At 40.1% G+C, this 23,234-nt stretch overlaps 1 protein-coding gene across 1 annotated transcript in view; it reads left to right on the top strand.

The window, feature by feature from the left end:
• The window catches only part of DOP1A (DOP1 leucine zipper like protein A), a 2,183,138-nt gene that overhangs the window by 1,602,500 nt on the left and 557,404 nt on the right, over window positions 1-23,234 (top strand). Inside the window, exon 27 of the mRNA XM_044073353.1 lies at window positions 13,659-13,725. Coding sequence (XP_043929288.1) covers window positions 13,659-13,725 — 67 coding nt within the window. The remainder of the gene's footprint in view (window positions 1-13,658; window positions 13,726-23,234) is intronic.

Below are 23,234 nucleotides of genomic sequence, written 5' to 3' on the forward strand. Positions count from 1 at the left end.
TGAAAATTGGTGGAGGCCAGTTCTGGAACTTTCCTTTCTAAAACTGTGGTAGTGCCCAAGTTCAAAATGTCATCTGTCCAGAACTTGTTAACTTTCATTCCTCATTTGAGTTTTCTGGTGACAGATTTAAAAATACATATCATCACATTCCTGTAGACGCAGATTTCAGATGTTTAACGTTTTCTGTGTTTATCACACAGTTAGTTTTCTGTATTACCCTTTGAGCTATCCACTGCTCCACAGGTGTCACCAAAGATTCTAGTGTCTAGCTGCTGTAATAGCCTATTGTAGACTGCAAGATATTTACATTTTTACATATTTGGACAATTTGCTTATCTCTGTAGAGTCTTTTTCAGGTGTCCAAAATTCTCTTACATGGGTGAAAGATACAGACTGGGGTTCCAGGAGAGCGTACAGCCTACAAGAAAACACGTCTTCACCTTGGAATCTGAACTTCATGTTGAAAAGACTTCCCTACCTTTGAATCAGCTGATATAGTGTAGATTTTAAGTATATCTCCTGAAGAACATTGTTGTTAGTTGTTTCACTGTAGGAAGGATACCAGAGTTTCAAGCCCTTATATGTCACCAGAAAAGGAAAAAACATATTTGTCATTTATACCTAAGTTGTCTCAGAAGTGTCACTCAGTTGGCCCCTTTTATTTCCATTGTGTGCCTCAAAGTTAGACATTGCCCGTTCGATTCTCAGTTAGAGCGTCTTCTGTGTGGCGACATACGTGAACGGGCGTTCCTTCATTGAAGGTTGTGTGTTAGGCCCGGCAAGCCAGCACGTAAAACTCTACTGCCAATCATTAGTGGACCGGAGTTCCGCTGTGGCGACCCCTAACCGGGAAAAGCCGAAAGACACAAACAAACAAAGTTATATCCACATTGTTAGGACTCATTCCACCTGATCAGCAGTGATATCAGCACTTTAGGAATGGTCTGTGCAGGGTATCTTGGAAGCAGTTACATGGACTACATCCAAATTTTCATAAAACATCTGTTAAAGGGAATGATTGCCTTTGTATTGATCAGATTTTGCCAACAGCTATTTCTTCATATAGGAAAAGAAGAGTATTATGTGTTTGCATCAGTAGTAATATTTTTGTTACGTTTCTACTTCAGTGTTGTTGACGGTCTTATCAGTAAGAACTCAACTAGTTTCCCCTTTCCATCTTAGTGTTCAGATAGTTAACACAGCTGGTATTGTTAATAGGTGTTTCTTATTTAAGAGGAATTAGAAATTTGCTTCAGGGAATTAATAAAATCCAAGTCACTGTAATATTTTTGCCTGACAGTAAATGAACTGTTAGCCAGGTCAACATTTGAGGATTAGATATAACTTTTTGTCATTAATTTCATGAGCCAGAATGACCCAAGGAAAATAGAATTACAGGATAATGATTGTGGTTGTAAAACAATTAAAGGATTTTGCCTGAACCCAGGACTTTGAATTGAACTTGGTAGATGTGCCACCTTCCCCTAAATTATCCCTAAGGAAGCTTAGAGTAGCTAGCACTTTTAATAGTGAAATGTGTCACTTGTGTTTTTAACAGAGTATACCCCTTTGTTTTTCTGTTGGAAGGTATGGTGGACAAACCATAATTGTTTGGGGAATGGGTATCATCTTAGACATCTTGGCAAGATGTTATTTGCTGCAGGATTCATGAAACTAATTTAATGCTTTTTTTTATTCCCATACCAGAGTATACCTTATATTTAACAAATGTTTATTTATTTATTCTGTTTTACATTTGTTTACCAGGAAAGTCTGTATGGGCATGGATCCCATTTTCAACGAAGGCCCAGGGAAAAAAGCTCCACAAAGATTAGTACAGTAAATACAGTAGACATGTTAGTAAGGTACAGTACAGAGTCAAAAAGTTAATAAGGTAGAGTTTCAAGGCCAAGAAAGGAGCAAAAAGTAAATATACTGTAAGGAGGACAGTGTGTTACAGTAAGCAATACAGTTGAAAGGATATTTTGTTCAGTCATTTGGTTACATTCATCAGTGGCTAGTACAGTAAACATACATTGATTGAGCAAGAGTATAGAAAGGAGTTGTTGCAAGCTTTCATAGAAGGTTAAAATATGATATGATCCAATTAAGTGAAGCTAGCCAGGGTCAGAACAATTACATAACCTAGAACTATGTAAATGGGACCAGAGGAGTTTTTTTGAAATTATTTTTGTTTTCAGTGGTCCTAATGTCTACGGGGTGGTATTCTATGCTTTTGCAACAGAAATGGAAAACAGAGTCCACAGAACTATTGTTGCTTTTGCCTGTGTCAGCCAGTGCTTTATTGATGGATCTTAATAGGCAATTTTTAGAGTAGATGTTAAGTAGACCTTGAAGAGCAGGAACTCTGTCGGGATAATATAGAATTTGGTTAGCTGTTGTAAGCTGGTTATATGTGAGTAGGTTGGGTAATTCTAGTCGGATAGTTGCTTGATTGCTGTGCAGTAATGTGTCCTGAAGGGTGAGTCAGTAGCAAACCTGGCTATTTTATTGTAGCAGGTATTTAGTTTACTAAAGTGTGCTTTGTTTAGGGTGATGCGTATGGGAGAGACATAGAAGAGTGTGGATAGTAGGTGGGCTCTTGCGATGGTGGCTTTACTGTCATTGGTGAGGTACTTTTTGCATCTGTATAGGGTTTCAATTCTTTCATGGATTTTCCTTATTGTCTGTGCAATGTGCATATCGAATTTTAAGTTGTGATCTATGATAACCCCTAGAAGTTTGTTGTGTTGGACAGGTGTGATAGGGGTGTTATTAACTGAGAATGTTGTGAATGTTGGTATGCGGTCTAAGGCTTTAGTGGGATAGAATATCATTAGCTGTATTTTATTGAGGTTAAGTATTAGCTGAGAGTTGGCTAACCAGGTTTCAACAGTAGTAAAGGACTCTTGTGTCAATTCCTGGAGTTGAGGGAGAGATGTGGCAGAGCAGATTAGAGTGGAGTCATCGGTGTACTGGTCTAGAGTGGCATACCGGGTAGATTTGTGGAGCTGGTTGGTGAACATGTTGAAAAGAAGAGGTCCAAGAAAGGATCTTTGGGGGACTCCTAGGGTGACAGGTAGGAGGGGAGATAAGGTGTTTTGCCATTTTACTGCTTCTTGGCAGTTGGTTAGATGGTCTTGAAGCTACGCTAGTGCTGAGTGGCTGAGATTAAGATTGCAGAGTGCAGAAAGGAGTTTGGGATGGGTGACAGTACCAAAGGCCTTGGAAAGATGTAGGAATACAGTGGATAATAGGTTACCATTTTTTTAATGTTGGTTTACTGTGTTGGTAAAGATAATAGGGGCTGTGGTAGTACTGTGATTGGGGCGGAATCCCTGCTCGGTGTTGGTTAGCAGTTTATTAGTGAGGATTATTTTTATTTGGGAATGTATACATCGAGGATTTTTAGATAAGGGGATAGAATGGCAACTGGATGGTAATTGGATAGTTCCACTGAGTTACCTCCTTTGTGGAGTAGTATTATATGCAAAATTTTCCAGAGAGAAGAAATATGTTGTTCTGAGAGAGCGATTAATGAGCATGGATACTGGATAAGAGATGGCTTTGGCTGCGATCTTTAGATATTCTGCAGGTAATTTGTCGGTGGCCAGGGTTGTGGGTTTAAGCCTATTTAGGTATTTATAAATTGTGCTAGTTGGGACAGGCTGTAAGGAGAAGATATTTTGGTCTGCTGGTACAGAAAGCAGGTTTAAATGTGAAATGGGAGAACTGTTATTGGTGAGGGCTAAGATGGATTTGGTGAAGTCTGTGTTGAATTGGGTAGCAATATTATTGGTACTGGTGTCAATGTTAGGGGATGAAGTACTGGTCTTTCCTGGTTGTAGGATTTTATTAATGGCAGCCCACAGTTTTTGTGGGTTATTTTTGTGTTTGGTTTGAATGCCTATACAGTGGTTCCTTTGGTCTGTCCTAATTTGTTTTTTGGCTTTGTTCCTTAGTTCCTGATATGTTTGAGTTTTATTTTGACGCCACAAGTCGCATGCTTTATCTCTTTGTTTTAGCAGTAGACGAGTATCCCTGGTCAGTAAGGGGGCATAGATGGATTTAGTTCCAACAGTTCTGAAAGGGGAAAGATGATTTAGAATGTTTAGGAAAGTGTTATTGATTTAGTCTATCTCACTTTCCAGGGGGAGAGATGAGAGTGGTCTCCAGTTGCATTGATTAAGTAGAGATATGAAGTCATTGGTTTTGAAATTCTTTGTGTACTGTATTTGTTGGAAGGTGGAGGATTTTAATGGATTCACTTGGTGTCTAATTATAAAAGTGGGAAGGTGGTCGCTGAGGGTGTCTGGGGGGGGGGGTCCTGAGAGGTAGGACTACGATGGTCTGTTAGTAAGGATCCAGTCTAGGATGGACTTTTTTTGATGCTTTATCTACCCATGTTGTTGTTTTAATTAGTTGAGTGAAACCATGTAGGTTTATGTGGTTAGTGGGGTGGAATGAGTTACAGGAGGATCAGTCGATATCAACGTCACCTAGTATAATTTTTTCTTGGTGAAATTTTTGGGATGCCTAGTCTAGAATGGATTCTAGTAATAAAACAAATGCACCAAAACCTCAGCACAAATGCCAGTAGTAGGGCTACTATCCAAGGTATTCAATCGCAGCACGAATGACTTTCTCAACCAAAATGCAATTTATTGAAGTATAATCCAAAAGTAACAAAGACAATACGTAGTAAATACAACCTCCACGTTTCATCCAAAACTTCATCAGATAAAACATGCGCGTCAGAATTTCAGTTAAATACCCCAATTAAAATTCAAAACATCCAATAGAATTGAGCAATAAATTAAATGGTAAATAATTCATTTATGAATGGATTCTACTGTATTAATGTTATGTATTAATGTTATTGATGGGGGTTATATAAGTAACAATTATATGCAAGTGTTTTTTGAGTTGATTTTCAGCTTAGTGAACATAGTTTCTGCATTATTGAACTTGGGTTGTACGTTCACTAACATTTCAATGGTCAGGTTGTTTTTGAAGAAGAGAGCAATGCCTCAGCCTCTTCTGGATGTTCTGTCTTGTCTAAGAACATTGTAACCAGGTGGAGCAAAGTCGTTATTATTGTTTAATGGTTTTAGCCAGGTGAGAAGGACTATGTTGGGGTAGTAGAGGGCCAGGGCAGCGTGTAGCTCTGGGATTTTGTTCAGTATGCTCCTTATGTGTATGTTGAGGATAAGGAGATCTGTTGAGTTCCTGGGGGAGGTTAGAATGTTATTTGCTTGGTAGCGAGGGGGGGTTATTGTTTGTAGAGCCAGGGTTTGTGTGCAAGTCTCCACTAAGTATGATTCAGGATGCTATTTGGATTATAGTTTTAGGCATTTGATTATAGATGTGTTATATTTTGAGGAAATGTGGTTGTTTAGTTGGTGTGGGGTTACTTTGAATGTGGCAAGGTCAAGATTTGAGATGTAGATAGAAGAAGATATTACTGAAAAGGCTGGTTTGTCTTATGAATGGGTTGGGCAGGTAGGGGATTTAGTCTGAAATTTTGAGTTGCTAGTGCAGTGGTAGGAGGTTAATTGTGAGATTATGGTGAGGCTTATTATTAATGTAAGGTTAGGGGCCACATTTTGCTCTGACAAAGTGTTGATATATTGTTGTGAATTTTTAGTAGGTATCTTTACAGGAGTGAGTAGGGATTTAGGTGTGGCTATACTTTATGTAGGTTATGGTTAGAGTAGGGGGATTAGTTAGGGGGTATTAGCCTGAAGAGATTTTACAGTTTGGGTATTGTATGAGTGAGGTGATGTAGAGATGGTGATGTGGATTGAAGAGAGTGAGAAGAAGAATGGCTATATAGAAATGAGGTTGGTTTGAGAGTGAGGCTCAGGGGAATGGCTAGTTAGGTATATAGGTCAGGAGCCCTGGGGTGGGTAGGAATGGGGGAGCAGAGTGAGCCCTGGCATAGCAAAGGTGTGTGCAAGTAAAAACAATCAATTGCTCTGAACTATTGGCTGCTTACTAGTAAATTTGTTTGTCTATTAAGCTGTCACACTTGTTGTAGATATTAGTGAGACTGCCTTGGTATGGGCAGTTGGGAGCCTAAATAAATGTGTATAGTAAGAGGGCTATGGTTAAATAGAATGATGGAAAAGGTGAAACAAGATGTATTTAAGTTGGAAAGGGAGTCTATAGGAAAGCTATAATATTCAAAAGACATCTGTGACCAATCGAATTACTATAGGGACTAGAGGGGAAAAAACTATAATCCATTACCATGTGCAAGCTATTGTAATAATATTGGAGGAGGAAGAAATAGAGTAAAAGGAAAGTCCCTGCTGCTGGCTCAGGTATTTGTATTTGGCAAGTTAAGGATTATCATAAAATACAGCTTTCAAAATAACCTTTATGTGGTGAAGCATACATATAATAGTGTTTGGTTCTTAAGGGCAGCATAAACTCTCAATAATTTTTAAGTTTCCCAGAGTTGGATTTTTGTGTAGTAAAAGGAGCTATAGCAGTATTGCAAATGCTGGGAATGCACAGCAGTTTAGGGACATAATAGTGTTTGGTTCTTCATGGCAGCATAAACTCCTGATAAATTTTAGGTTTCACTAAGTTGGATTTTTGTGCATTTAAAGGAGCTGTAGCAGTGTTGTGAACACTTAGAATGCACAGAAATTTAGGGATATAATAATGTTTGGTTCTTCAAGGCACCATAAACTCCCGATAATCTTTAGGTTTCACAGAGTTGGATTTTTGTGCAGTAAGAGGAGCTGTAGCAGTGTTGCGAATGCAGTGAATGCACAGCAATTTAGGGAGCAAATGGATAAACACACCATGAGGCCAGCAGGGGAGGACTACCTATTTTAAAGATTTGAACAATTTAATTAATTTGCAAAGCAAAATCTTCAGCTGCAGTGTGAATTAACTGCTTTGCATTGCCACTCATGAAAATGCTGGCATTTTGGTTATGAAAGAAGGATGGCCCAGTGCTGAAAGTCTTTTCTTTTAAGGACTACTCCAGTTATCATACTATCAGGAAAAACAAGAATTGAGAATGTACAAAGAAAAAAAGATTAGGGATTGGTGTTTCTGTTTATGTAACAATTACTTCATTTGTTGTCTCAGTAATTAGTATTTCAGTAGACCTTCCAAAATCCAGAGCAAATAAATATATGTTTTAACAAAAGCCCCACTCTTTTGCATTAGGAGGTGGACATATTTTTGGATTATGTAGCTGACATCTTTACTAAGGATTATTGCATCAAAACTGATTTAAACTATTCTAATATCTACTGGCCACAAAACCTATTCTCAAGGTCATAAGACCATAACATTCTGGAAGTTATGATTAATTTTCCTTACTCTGAGAATATTGCTGTCCATACTAGAGGTTGTTATATGCTTTATGTGATTTTTCTCCCCTTTGTAATGTGCAGGGTACCCCTCCACTGTAGAATTCAGACCATTCTGTAAAAGTGACAACAGCAGTTATAAGGGAAGGTATAGTAGAAAGCTAAGGCAGTTAAAAAGTTACAGGGGCAGCTGTTGTAAGTTATATTATTTCAGTTTACAGATGAGATCAGAAAGTTTCAGTGATAACTGGTGGGACATTGCAGTCTTCCTTTTAAGAAAATATAAACATTATTAGATGAATTTGGTTCACTTGTAAGCACTGTACTCAGCCATTGAAACAGGAAACCCTGGTGAAACAATCAAGTAATCAGAATTTGCAACAGAAAGCAATACTTCTGAAATAAGAAATTTCCTTTTGTCAGTTCTAGACAAAAGCCTCAAGAAAACTACCAGTAGTCTGGCTAGATCCATAAAAGCCAACAAAGCATCAAATATGACAGACTTAGCTAGTATGTGTTTGAGTAATAAGCAAAGCTTTTTATGCATGTGTTAAAAAACTAGGTTAATCAGACTGGAACTATTCCTGAGTTAATATTCAGGAACACAGGTATGAAGGATAATGCAGAAAATGACAGCATATTGAGTGAAACATTTGCTTCATACGACTCATATAAATATTTTTTCAGCTCATATAAATATTGACAGATGCACTTGTTTTGTAAGAACTTTAGATGTAGTAAGTGAGACTTTAAAAAGCTTAAAGTCAAACAGTGCTGTGGGTTCATATGATACTCTTGGCATTTTTATTAAGAGACTAATGAAAATATTCTCATCTGTTTTTACTTTATATTCCAACTCATGCCACAATCTGACTTTGTCCCTCTTTCTAGAAACTTGGCTGTTGTTCTCCAAGGATATAAAAATAAAACCCAAAACTCAGGTAGCTTTTGGCCACAAAGCTTAACAAGCATTATTTGGAAATGTTTGAAGTGAACTTGCTAAAACTATTTCTTGCCAGCTTTATTGAGCAGTTTGACTTAAATCAACATAGGCTTTTTTCCAGTAAGTCTTTCACATCAAATCTCATCCAGTTTATTATCATGTGGTAGATGTTTCTGACAAGTTTCTCCCAGCTGATGCTGTTTGTTTGAATTTGACAAAGTCTTTTGATGCCATCATTCCTGAAGTTATAAACCATCTCAGTAAACTTATGTCAATCACTATATTATCCAGTGGATCAGCAGCTGGGATTTATAATCATACGTTCTCTGTAAGGGTTTTAGAAAGTCTCTTATTCATAATTAAACTGGTGACCGGGGGAGCACAGGGATGAGCCGTGGGTCTGTACTTTTTTTGTTTGATTGCAGTACCTTTGTACAATTTTGTTTGCTGAATTTGCTTATGACACTAAGATTCTAATACCTAACACAGGAGTTGGTGATCAGAGGCCTTTACTAACACAGTTAGATAAGCTTGGTTTATGGGCCATTACTCAAGCAATTGAGATCATCATTAAGAATGCATGGTTGTTCATTTTAGGTAGGAACGTTAAGAAATCCATACGTAGAAAACAATGCTATCCAAAACTCAGTTGACTGTTATAAAGATCCAGGTATTTAAATCTCAAAAGACCTGTTATTAGAAACTCAAGTTCAGTACATCTGCAAAAAGCCTATGGTTCCATAATTTTAGTATTGAGTACCACTTCTTCCAGAGCAGCAAATGTTATAATACTACTTTACATAACCCTGATAAGACCACATATTAAATATCCTGCATCTTTTATACATATGCATTCAAACTTGAAAAGGTTGGTGCATTTTCAACATACATTCATAAGAAAGATTGACAAACTAAAAAAAAGCGTTAGAGTTGTATCCTATTAGTTTTATTAGGGGCAACTTAATCGAGGATTTTAAGAGGCTTTATTTCAGTATGATGAGCTATCCTGAACTTACTGTAGAGTAATTGTTCCTTTATCACTCATCACCTATTCATTGTTGACAGTGTAAACTCCTAAAAGAAAGATGAAGTTTCACCTCAGATTAGCCAGACTGTGGAATACTGTCTCCAGGAAAATAGATTAGCTGTAACATGACTTCATTTTCATGCCTTTAAAGATTGAACACAGACTCTTCAGTTGCTCTTTATAGGACCCCATGTCTGTGCTTTGAATTTTGAATTATTATAAAATGAAGTACATGGGAATGCAGTAACTATCCACTTTCCTGGGAAAGTTAAGCACTGCTTGGAATTTCAACCAAATGCGATGATATGCTGTTAGTAACACTTCTTGGTCAAAGATTATATGGTTGTGTAAGGTACTTATTTTGAGAGAAGTTATTTGAGGAAAGATTAGTGTAGCAGTAAACCTATCCTCCTTCCTTCGGGTATGTATGGGTATGAATCAAATTCTAGTTCCATGTTTTGTTGATGTATATGAATACAAAATGCTTGCATTTAGCAATTTTTACCCTTTTAACTGCACATTTTGTGTCCAGTGCACATTCCCATATGGGGGCTTAAGCAAGAAGAACTGAAGAGGCAGCAGACTGCCATCAGTGTTATATGAGAGATCTGTGCCACTTCTGTCAGCAGCTGTGCAGCTGTAAGACTAACACTGATCATACCAGGGAAATGAGACAGTCACAAAATCTCTAACTTGGAAACAGAAGGTGGATCTGCCTAAATGTTGTGATTTATTGTTACACTGACTGTTAACAAATCCTCTGTTGTAAGTACGTTCTGCAGTTGTACTGTCTGTTATTTGAAGCCTACTTTAAGGTCTTTTTTTTTGTTGTTGGTTGTCCATTGAATTGCCTCTTCTTTTGATGGACATGCTTCCATCTCAGAGACCTCCTTCATCGGCACTCTATTAGATTCTGCCTCCTTTGTCATTGCAGGTCCTGCCAGCAGCCCTCCAAAAATCAGTATTGAGAAGAGAGACTAATTCTGTTGATCTTAAAGCCTTGTAAGGCAATCAATCACAGGCTATTTTCACAAATGGGGCTCTTGACCAGCAGTTATTTTTCATAGGAACATTGTTCTGAGGAGGATGCCCTAATGTTTTTTTTTTCCCCTCCTTTTCATCTAACAGTTGACATTCAGTAGCTAGAGTGCCAAGTCAAAGTCTCTTCCCTGGGTTCTGCTATTCAGAGTGCTGTGACAACCCCACCCCTTTCCTTTGCTTCCACATAAATTGTGGACACTGTTGTGGTTCTTTAGGGACGTGATGGACAACCCTGATGTTATAAAAGGCAGAGCTCTGGCAACCCTTTCATTGCACCTAGATTTGCCTCAGCTTTTCCATGGTGGTCTTCTTCTGTGCTCCCTGCTTTTAAGTAGGTGCTGACTTGAAGGTTCTGGAGAAGCATTCTTCCCTCTGTACAAGATCAGTGACAATTATGTCTCTCTCAAAATGTCCTTTAAGGCAGGCATGTCTTGGAGACTTTATCGGCTGCTAAGCAGTTCAAGCAAAAAATTTGTTGGTCCAATGACCAAAAGGTCAAAAGCACAGCTACCCTTAATATTAGCCTTCTCAGTGTTACTTAACTGCTTTGCATATGGCAAGAGAAACACCACAGAGTTCTTTTAGTTCCTTTTTTTTACCATCCTCTGCAGGGCATCTTTCTTTGCTGAAGAGGCAGCCATGCTTTTGACCAAATATGTTATAGAATGTACTCCAGGGTCTGGTTCTTCTTAATTCAGCCTTGTGGAAGAGATGTCTTTCCTATCCTGGACTCTGAATTATTCATCCCTTTTGTAGAGTACAGAAAGTTCAGCAGGGAAGAGAAAACATGAGGCCAATAACTTGCCAAGAAATGCCTCACATAAAGGAGATCTTAACTGCATACCTGTTACACAGGACTCTGTGAGGGGTTAGCTGATATGGTGAGTTGTCACAAATCTCTTGTATGTCCTTCCTTAGATCACTGTTGCAGTATTCATTTACTGATTTTTCTTTTTTTCGTTGAGGCAGCTGGGGTGCCAAAGTAAAAAAAAAAAAACTTCCATATGTTCATAAGTCCAACATATGACAGAAGTCTGCAGGCTTAAGGGTACATAAGCAAACATATGAGCATAAGATCCTCAGTCTGCCTTGCCAACAGTCCAAATACAGGTCTTGCACAACTCAGTCTCTATTGTTTTTTTTTTTTTTGTTTTTTTGCGGCGTTGTTGGTGTTAGCTGTACTTTCACTTATTCAGATAAGTGCCCCATTGGGGGACCTTCCCTTTTTATTGAATCTTTGTGTTTAAATTTGTTATATGTCAGCTATGAGAGGTAAGTGTGGTTGTGGTAGGCAGATTCCTTATAATGACCTCCACTCACAGTGGTTGTTTTGTCTTGGAGCTGAACCCGACTGTAAGAATTTATGGATTTGTCAGTCATTTGTTTCACAACCCTTACATATGCTGCTTTCCTTGTGGAAAACTTATTTAGAGACCCATTACTTGAAGCTCCTTGCCCAGTCCAAAGTGGTGGAACCCTTGACATCAGACACTATACTTGCACCAAAAAAGAAATTCAAAAGGTCTAAGCCTCTGAACAGCTGTCTGCCCAGTTGGATTCAAGCATGCCCATCAAGGTGTTGCAGGAACCCATGGTACACCTTCTGATTATTTTTCAGGCTCCTGCTGCCACCTCCCTGCCTGATGCTGGTGTGGTATCTGACTCTCATACATATAATACCAACTAATCATACTGATGTGGTTGAGAAGGGGGAACCAAAACTCATTTCAGAGGGACCAGAGGACATACCTCAAATCCTAGTTAGGCAAGAGGGACTTGGATCCTTAATTGGGGACCACCAGTGTTCTGATCCACAGTGCTTGGTGAAAGCAAACATCACACCTAAGAAAAAGAAACAAGAGAGAGAATGTTTCTTTTTCTCAGATGTCTCAAGAAAAGGAATGAAATTAATTTTCACAGAGCCTTTACAAGGCCATTTTGTTTTTCAAGCCTCCTTACTTTCTGCTTTCTCTCCCCTTCTCAGAAAAGACATCATGAATCTTCTGAGGAAGAGGAGGAATAATCTGATTCATATGAACACTATTCATATCACTTTCATTCTTCGGGCCAGATGGCTTCTGATGATGATGATTCGCTATCCCCTGATTCTACTGTTAAGGAAATTTCCTTTGGAGAAACCATTACAGAAATGATGCAACATTTTGAATGGGAATGTAGACAAGTTTCTGATGTACAGAAGAGGCACTATAACTTATTACAGATAGGAGCCGTTATGCCAGCCCATGTTTCTCCAGTTTGAGGCCTTTTCAGATACATTTGCATCCACTTCTGCCTCTCCTGATTCCCAGCTTTAAGAGGCCTGTCAGGTTTTATAAGTTCATAAGCGTTTACTAGACTAACGACCACAAGGGCCTTTTTAAACCTAGCCATGCATCCCAAATCACTGACATTTTCTGATACCCTTGATAAGTGTAGGATGGGCAAGGGAGATGAACCATTTACAGGTTACCCATGTCCATTAGAAACATAGGTGCCAAACCAGGGATGAATTTCCATTTCACATCCAATTGTCCAAGTTGCACTTGAATTGGGTTAGGGAGGAGCTCTGTTTCACATGGATGGGGAGCCTGTTCCATAGACAGGGTAGCCTCTGGGATACATACCTATCTCTCCAGCAGGTCCTATTTATATCACAGGCAAGGCTTAAGTCTTTAGAATGAGTAACTCTGGTGCTGTTTGTTTTTTAGATGTGCAGGAGGTCCATCAGAGTGGGGTCTGACAATGCCCTCTATGCCAGGCATAGATCTCCTTTCAAAACCTGTAGGAGACGGAATACAGGGATAGGGCCTTGAAGTGGTCTGCACAGAACATATTACTTATGCCCTATATTCTTTTAGTGAGGAACCTGTGTGGAAGTTCCAATTGTTGGATATGGCTGGCTAGGTACATACCAAAGGGGGCATTGTACTTAATGACAGGTCTGATGAATGCCGAATACAGTGGAAAAATGACTTCCTTGGACTTAGATGCCATACCTTTGTTTATAAGTTGTGCAACCTAGAATGATTTCCTCACTACTGTAGACATGTGATGATCAAAGGCTAGATTACTATCTCTATAACACGCCAGAGGATTTAAAATTTTTCTTTGTCCACTGACAAGCCTTCCAGATGTTGTGGCAATGCAGATTTTAAAATATGGATCTATTTCAAGGGTGAGTCTTAAATTTCAATTGTTGTGATTATCTCACATAAAAGTGATGCTCTGTCTTATGTCACAAGGCAGGAGCATCAGACAGTGATAAAGTCAGTCTTTTCCTTATGATAACAGAAATGTATTGCTTTATTTGTAGGATTCTAAATGAATTTATTTTGAAGAACCCCAGCTTAGACAGTAAGAAAGATCAGCGAGATTTGCAGGTAAGCTGTCACTGTTTTATATTTTGCTGCTTTGCAATTGGAAAGATTTTACTTTGTGGATTCCTTTGCAGTGGGTGCACACCTGAGATATCCTTCTTATGTCCTTATGTACATTGTTCAACCTTTTACAAGATAATTTTCTGTAGGGTACAATCACTTTGGCCTATGCCACCTTTATTTTACTTGTTTTGTGGGATGTATGCAGTCCAGATGTTTGCACTATTCACTTTTCTTCTTATTAGTCATTCAAACTCTGTTGATGTAAAAAATGTGCAAACTATAGAAGCATGCGTACAGTCATTAGATTTCTAATTACAATCATTATAAGTGTTGCATTTTTTTCTCTCTCAGTTTTTATCAACATTTGATTTACAGAGTCATAAAACAATACAATAACAGTCAAACAGTATTAATACAATGCAGCAATCTCAAAGGAAGTACTCAGATATGCTCAAAACTGATGGTCAAGGACTCCACATAAATGCCATAGATATAGCCAACCTGCTGGCAGACAGGTTCAGTGAAAACTGCACCCTCTGGACCCCATCAGTAAAGCCATCCCCAGCACCTGCTCCCTCCCCTTATCTCTAGGGAAAAAGTCATCACTGCCCTCTCAAAGCAAAAAATACAGCCTCCATGGGAACCTAGTAACATCGCAGGCTGCATCCTACATGAAGTCAGGCAGGAACTTGCAGCATCATTAGGCACCCTATCCAACCAAAGCCTGAGTACTGTCTTCTTCCCAGCCAAGTGGAAGACTGCCACTGTCATCCCTTTGCACAATGATGGAGCGTCCACCGATCCAGGAAATTATAGACCCATTAGACTAACTTGCCTGATCTGCAAGGCCATGGAGCGGATTATCATGGACCTCATTGACAGTGACATTGGCAACCTCAATAACACTCGATCCCACACAGTTTGTTTTCATTAAGGGGAGGTCATGCCTTTTGACTGACAGTCACCAAAGCCATGGATGAGGGGAAGACACTGCACACCGCCCACCTTGACCTGGCCAAAGCTTTAGATACTATTCCCCACTTGGTTATAATAGATAAACTCTCTCAACTAGGCATCAAGTCCGTATGTTACCAGATCGGTATTAATCTGGCTCACTGATAGAAGCCACCTAGTCAAAATAGGGGAAGCCACCTCAAGCAGTCGACGCATAACGAGTGGTGTACCCCAAGGATAGGTGTTGAGGCCTCTGTTTGGGATATACTTTTCTGAGGTGCAGGCCAAAACCAGTGGGGTATGGCTGACTAAGTTTGCAGATGACTGCAAGCTGGGCACTGTCATCAATTCCCCTAGTGATGTGGACATCCTCCAAGAGGGTCTCACTCAAACAAATGACATGTGCCAGAAACTTGGCCTCAAACTGAATGCCAAAAAGTGCATCATCATCCCCTTTTGTTGGGACGGTGATGTCCCCACAAATTATCACATTAATAACAAAGTCTTAAGCACGCAATCAGTCATGAGGGACTTGGGCACCCAGGTTGATAGCAAACTGACTTTTGACCACCATATGACCTCCGTTGTACGGAAAGCTTTCTGCATGGCTTACTTCATTAGTAAAGGTATCTTATCCAGGGACAAGGAGGTCATAACATCCCCTGTATTCTTCCCTAATAAGACTCATTATTGAGTACAATGCCTGTTTCGGTATGTACCTCACAAAGCACATGCAGCAGCTGGAGAGACTACAGAGGTTCTGCACCAGGAGAATCCAGAGCCTGAAATATCTACCATATACAGATAGGCTAAAGGCCCTGTCCCTCTATTCAGTCTCATACAGACTCCTCAGAGGTGACCTCTGTCTGGCATACAAAGCAATCCCAGACCCCGTCTTAATGGGACTGCTGCATATTCGCAAGTCAAGCTCCACTCGAGTAACCTGCACGTGCAACCTCAACCTGGTCTGTGACCTCACTAGGACTTGTTGATGGGACAGATTTGTGTCCCAGAGATTCTCCCTTCTGTGGAATAGACTCCCTCTTCACATCAAGCAGAGTACCTCATTAACCCTTTTTAAGCGCAACCTGGATAACTGGATGGGGAACAGAAAATGCATCCCTGGGATTCCACCTGTGTCACAGCTGGACAGGGGCATTGGGTGTTGACTTGTCAGAACATGGACTAAATTCTTGGCTAGGCTTGTAAGGGACTCGGGGCCAATAGCCTAGTAACTTCCTATGATCCTGTGAACTTTCTGATTACTGGGAGCCAATAAAGTAAAACAGATACAGTTAAAAGTCATAATTGGAATTCACAATGAGTATCATTTTATATTGAGTTAAAAAAGGCCAGACAGAGCCATCAAAATGTCTGAGATGTTTTGCATTTAATGCCATGTAATGTACCTTAACAGATGATTTTAAAGTTACGTCAAAATGAATTACAAATATGACGTGAGTTTTAACGAGTGGAGTCAGTCCTTCAAGCTTTGATTTGAAGGGAATAGAAATGGCTGCAGTTTTGCCTGCCAACCTCTCACAGTGAGAAGAAGGCTGTGGGCTTTGACAAGAACCACTTCCCATGATACAGATTGGGGCTCCAATCTTGCTGCCTGCAGGCAGTGGGAATATGCACCAGTAGAGCTGTGGCTGGCTTGCTTATATAGGTGCCTTCTGTGTATCTGGCAAGGTGTAAAGGACTATTGACTTTTTTATTATACACTATTCAGTCTGCCCACAGACACACACAAGACCACAACTTGACTCTTGCCCCAGCTGGTAGTATGACTGCAGCCTGCCAGTGGGGGGGGGGTGAATAAGCCAGTAGAATGAAGAGAGGACTGATATGGAAGGCCAAAACAAAAGGGTTGCATGACTTCTGGTATGGCGGCTGTCTGAACTGTATACACTGATGACATGCTCCACTTGGAAAGTTTACTATGTGATAAAGGAAGTTTTTTTTAAAAAAATTAAAACTGAAATGGAATTTACCCTCCTTAAAGTGTTATTAATGAAAAACAATTTACAAATGAAAAACAATTCTGCACAATAGAGGCACCAAAAAAGAGAGTTGAACCTTAGCAACTGTGGTAGGATTGCTGAAGAGGAGGAACATGTGGTAACTCTCAGTAGAGTATAGGAAGAATTAAGAGAAATGAAACAAATCCTCCAAGAAAATCTATTTGCTCATGAAGGACTGCTGTGTGAAATGAGCAGGATAAATTTTTCTTATCGATGAAAATGTGGAGTTAAAGGCTAGGAGTGATGCTGCTGAAGCCTGGACTGAGTGCCTAGAAGAAAAAGTAATTGACTTGGAAGATCATTGCAGGAGAAATTACTTGAAATTTTCAGGAATCCCAGAAAGGGCTGTGACGCCCGTGCCCTGGCCCAGCAATCAAGGAGCCTCAATCCTCACCACTAACACCAGGGAGGTCATCTCCTAGAAGAGGAAAGGTTAACTAATACACACAGTAAAGTACAATTTCCCTTAAGTGCACACAGAGATCACAGTCAGTCTGGGGCTGGTTGCTCCTTTGCTCACCAGGTCCCCAATAAGGCTCCCCACTGGCACAGCTATAGGGTCCAGTTCTCAGCCTAGCTGGGAAAGCTAAAACCTCCAGTACCCTCTCTGTCCAACCAGTGCTTTGTGTCCCTGCCAAGTAGCTGATACACCACACACACATTTTGAGAAGAGGTTATACAACCACACAGACCCTCCTGAGAAAAGACTGGCACAGGTTCTCCAGCTGTGCCCCTATTACCCAGACCATACGGTAGTAATTCCTGCCACCACCCAGATAATATTATCAGCTACTAAAATGCCCTTAAAAGGGTGTCCAATTATTATTGTGCAATATTATTATCCAATTGGTAATGTGACTATATAGTCTAGGCTTAATTTGGAGTGACTTAGTAAATTCTGTAAATATGTAATGTACTTTAGAGGTTAAATTATCTCTACATAAACCAGCCACAGGTAAAGGTTTTAAAATATTTAATAATAAATAATTAAAACACAAGACAAAACTACTACAGTACAATGCTACTCAAGTTCAGAGATCACACAGAAGCTTAAAACAATATTGTAGGAAAGATCTGATTTCAAAGAAAAATACTTTCTTCTAAGTTTAATTATTCCTAAGAGAAATCACAGTGCTATAATCTTACTTACATACACAAATAGCAAGCAGTGCTGGGTTAGATGTCTAAGATCAAAATGCTTACAGCCTCACTGAACAATAGTTTTTAAACATTAACCAACAGCTCTGCTGAGGCCCTCCCAAATTACATCATTTTGACACTTAGGTTTTCTCAGGCCACAGACTGCATTATTTAGCAAGCTAACACCTGCTCAGGAAACTACAACAATACAAGGCATTTCACATATACACTCTAGCAGAAACCAGAGCAATAAAGCACCTTCCACATGTACATTGTGGCCCTTAACTTTAACTTTAAAACAATGGACATGAAACCTTCACCCAGACCCACTGGAGCCGACTTGTAAAACATCAAAGAGATTCATAGTATCTTTCCAACTTCAAAAGACACATTTGAAATGCTTGGCTTGGTTTTCCTTACAGCAGATGGCAATGTTGCAACAATCTTGAAGTTCACATTTTGCAGTATTTTCTTTCATTTAAAAACACAAGCCTGCATTTTACATTTATTTATACAGTTGATAGAATTATGTATCAAATTCTATTTGACTAGACTGGCAGCCTTCGCCCATCTTCCTCCAATCATCACAAGGGCAGAAGGAGCAAATTGTGGAGAGAAAATGATTGAACTGCTACATATATGGACAGATAGTGGAGGAGTTGTGAATAGAGTGGGTATACCGCACAGTATGGTGAACAATGAAAGAAGGGATCAACAAACTCAGATCAGAAGCAGATCCTGCAGAAAGCTTGGAGACCAGTGCACAAGATAATTATGGTACCAGAGAATTTTAGTTGAGCAGGACCTTTTGAAAGTAGAAAAAAAATCACTGATTAGAACTTGTAAGCAGAAGGTTCTGTGTTGGCTGATTCTGTACCCAGCGGTTCTCTGAATTTTTTTCCAGGGAGGAACACGGTTTTCTGCAGATGCTGAAGAAACTATAGCTGTGTTACAGAAACTAGAGAGTCACAAAAATCCGTCAGGAGGGAACAGCTGAACATCAAAGTGTGGAAGAAGAATGGAAGAGCAGCACATGGAAAAGAGGCCTAGTTCAGCGAGGTGACTATTCTCTCTTTTCAGACACCAGCGAATTCTAAAAGATAAGATTCAGAGAATTCAGCAACTTGGAAAAGATAAGAAAATGGAGAAAGAATAATTGATGGAACATGGCTGCTGAGAAGCAGCTCAGTTCGCTGGACTAAGATGTTTGGCACTACAGGAGGAGTGGTTGGGTAGTTATTAGAACTGAATCTCTGCAATTAAGATAAGTCTTCTGTGCATTCTGAAGTGAATTGTCGTTTTCATTCTTTTTTCTAATACTACAGTGCAGGCAACAGCTATTTAAATCATAGAATAAAAAAGGTTAGATAAGCTTTTATTTATTGATAGCAGAAGATGTTGACTATGAGTGTGACTTTTTTACTCTGAATGGGGACTTGAGGGATTGCTCAGTTGGATTCAAATTAACTGGCAGGTAAGTTTGAAGTGACTGCTGCAATATGGAACTTAAGGACATTTAACTGCTAATAGTTTTGAGTATTTTAGTTTCTGTGCATGCTGTATTATTAAGATGTTTTGTTTTTTTTTTTGCTTGTTTTTGAAATTTTTAGATGCAAGTAGTTAGCAAAGCATTTGAATAGTTATATATTTGAGGAGTAAGTGTTAGACTCTTAGGAAGCTAAGGTGAGGTATTTACAAAAGCAATACATGAAGGTTGGATTTTCCTTTACTAGCAGGTCACTTGACCAAAAATGTTGTTCCTGATTGGTTTAGAGCACATGACTATAGGGATCAGAAGCACTAAATATCTATCAAATGAAGTCTCCAAGGGGAGATTATTAGTGAAAGCATATAGACCACGAATGTTGAAGGTGGCATTGTAATACATGTACAAATATAGCAAGTTAAAACAGAGGAAGAACTGGGCTTAGCAGCTGTGATGTTTTGCATTCCTTACATTCATTGTACTAAATGTACTAAGAGTTAGAGTTGCTTGCAGAACAGGTCATTCCTGTCTGCTATTTTTATTTGGTTCTCTGGGGGTTGTGGGGGGGGGGGTCCTTTTGGTAACCTGCAAATGTTGGTTGTACCAGTTATATGACTAAAGGAGCTGTCAGAAGAGCATTACAAATGGTATAGCTGTATGTGTATTAAAGGAGGAAAAGTTTTGTTCCTTGTTTTTAGTCTGGGAGCTTGTGGACATGGAGCAGCACTGGCTGTTATACTGGAAGATGTGTTTTTAAATATGTACATAGTTTTAATTGATCAGTTTCTTATACAACAGGAGAACATTAAAGTTGAAGATGGAAGACGTAATCTTGATGGGCAGACATTTAAGGTCTCTGTTCAGTGTATTGGTCAGGAAAAAAGGTTGAAAATTATGGTGGAAGAGGCTGTATTTGAGTAGTTGTTATGGGAATAAATAGGAAGCTAAAGTATCTGGAAGAATATAGACTAAGGTTAGCTCTGTTGAGACGAGCAGTTGATGTGCCTAAGTGATCAGGTCTAATAGGAGCAAGGAGGAAAGTTGTATAAGGTAAGCACTGTCTGATATGGATAATAGACCTAAGAGTCTGTTAGTTAACAGGGTTAAAAAAGAATGTTTTATAAGCTGTATAAAGAAATGGATGTGCATGTGATCGCTATAAAAGAGACTCTCTTAATTACAGAGGAAACTGCTCAACTAGGAAGTAGAGGGCTTAAGGTGGTAACTAGCTTTTTCTGGAGTCAGAGAAGATGGAGAGGGGTGGTTTGGTTAATGAAAGCTGATGTACCTCTGCAGATAAAGGACATAGGATCATAGGAGGTTATTAGGTTGTTGGCCCTGAGGCCCTTATAAGCCTAGCCAAGAGTTTAGCCCATATTTAGACAAGTCAGCACCAAGAACCCCTGTCTAGCAAGGACACAGGTGGAATCCCAGGAGTGTATCTTCTTTTTCCCATTCAATTATCCAGGTTGCACTTAAAAAGGGATAGTGAGGTACACTGCTTGACGTGTAGAGGGAGTCTGTTCGACAGATGGGGGCATCTTTGGGAGACAAATCTGTCCCGCCAACAAGTCCTATTAGTATCACAGACCAGGTTTTGGTTGTGCGTATGAGTTGCTTGAGTGGAGCTTGACTTGCGGATATGCAGCAGTCCCATCAAGGCGAGGTTTGAGATTGCTTTGTGTGGCAGACAGAGGTCACCTCTGAGGAGTCTGTATGAAACTGAGTAGAGGGACAGGGCTTTTAGCCTATCTGTGTAGAATAGGTGTTTGAGGCCCTGGATCCTCCTGGTGAGGAACCTCTGTGGTCTCTCCAGCTGCTGCATGTGCTTTGCGAGGTACATGCTGAAGGGAGCATTGTACTCTGTAATTAGCCTTGTAAGGGAAGAATAAAGGGATCCTATGACCTAGTTGACCCTGAATGAGATACCCTTACTTATGAGGTGGACCATGTAGAAAGCTTTCCGTACAATGGAAGCAACATGGTGGTCAAAAGTCAGGTTGCTGTCAACCTGGGTGCCCAAATCCCTCAACTACTTATTGTGTACTTAGGATGTTTTTATTAATGTGATAATATGTGGGGACATCACTCTCCCCAAAGGGGATGATGATGCATTTTTTGGCATTCAGCTTGAGGTCATGTTTCTGGCACCAGTGATTTATTGGGTGATACCTTCTTGGAGAACGTCCACATCACTTGGGGAACTGATGACTGTGCCCAGCTTGCAGTCATCAGCAGACTTGGTCGACCATAGCCCACTGATTTTGGCCTGCACCTCAGAGAAGTATACCCCGAATAAGAGAGGCCCCAAGACCAATCCCTAGGGTACGGCGCTTGTTTCGAGTCTACTGCTTGAGGTGGCTTCCCCTGTTTTGATTAGGTGGTTTCGATCAGTGAGCCAGTTTGCTACCCATCTGGTAATATACGGATAAATGCCAAGTTGAGAGAGTTTATCTACTATGCCTCAGTGGGGAACAGGGTCGAAGGCTTTGGCCAGGTCAAGGTAGGCGGTGTTTGCCGTCTTCCCCTTGTCCACGGCTTTGGTGTATGTCTCAAAGAAGTCGACCAAATTTAACAGACATGACCTGCCCTTGACAAAGCCAAACTCTATGGGGTCGAGTGTTTGGAGGTTGCCAATGTCCCTGTTAACGAGGTCTGATAATCCATTCCATGGCCTTGCAGATCAGGCTAGTTAGGCTGATGGGTCTATAATTTCCTGGATCAGTGGATGCTCCACCTTTGTGTAAAGGGATGACAGTGGCTGTCCTCCACTTGGCTGGGACAAAGCCAGTACTCAGGCTTTGCTTGAATAGGGTACCTAATAGTTCTGCAAGTTTATGCCTGAGTTCATGTAGGATGGAGCCTGGGATGTTATCGGGTCCCATGGAGGCTGCATTTTTTGCCTTTGAGAGGGTAGTGATGACCTGTCCCTTAGAGATAATGGGTGGGGGGGGTTACTGGGGATGTCCTGATTTACTGATGGGGGGGGGGGGGCAAAGGGGAGACGTTTTCACTGAATCAGCCAGTAGATTGGCTATATCTACAGCATTTATGTATGTGGTGTCCTTGACCACTAGTTCTGGACAGATCTGTGTGCTTCCTTTGAGATTTTGGACATATGAGACGGCCTTATGATTGTCTGTAGTAGATGTGGCCAATTTGGACTTGAAGTTGGCTTTAGAGGATTTCACTAGTGCTCCTATTTGCTTGTTCAGGCTAAGGAGAGATTGCTTCCAATTGAACACCTGCTCCTTCTTGGTCCGGAACAGCAGTTTTTTCCTTTTGTAATATAGTTTATTTATTGCAGATGTCCACCAGACAGGTTTACTCTTCCTTGTGGAGGATGATTTTGTCCTGTCAGGTATTCCTGATTCCATGCATCTATATAAATGCTGATATAGTACATCAGTGTAGATTTGGACATTGGTGCCAGTTCCTACAGTGGGGGAGGGTTGTGTGAAGCTGTTTATACCATCCCTCAGGAGGTTGTAATCAACTTTGGAGAAGTTTGTTTATTTGACCCTAGCTAGAGGGGGGGGGGGGTCAGGGGAGATGGTGACTTCAAAAGTGACCACTTTATGCTCGGATCTTACCAGGGAGGATGATACCATAGGGGTGCTGCAGTGGTTACTCATGTTGGTTAATACCAAGTCCTAGATATTAATATTATTATTGTTCCAAGGCATTTGCATTGATAAAATCGAGGCATTTGTGTTCTGGCATGAGTAGTGATTTCCAATCTATGGTTGGGTAATTAAAGTCACCCAGGATCAGGGTAAAGGGTTGAATCTTGATAGATTTGAAGAAGTTCAGATAGGTGGAATCGGTATCTTGAATCAAATTTGGGGGCCAGCATCTAACTATAATTTGAACAGAGGTCTTGTCAATGGTTAACTGCACCTGGA

Source organism: Protopterus annectens, chromosome 1.part1 (genome assembly GCF_019279795.1).
Source record: "Protopterus annectens isolate FY-2018-M chromosome 1.part1, PAN1.0, whole genome shotgun sequence".
NCBI classification, from domain to species: domain Eukaryota; kingdom Metazoa; phylum Chordata; order Ceratodontiformes; family Protopteridae; genus Protopterus; species Protopterus annectens.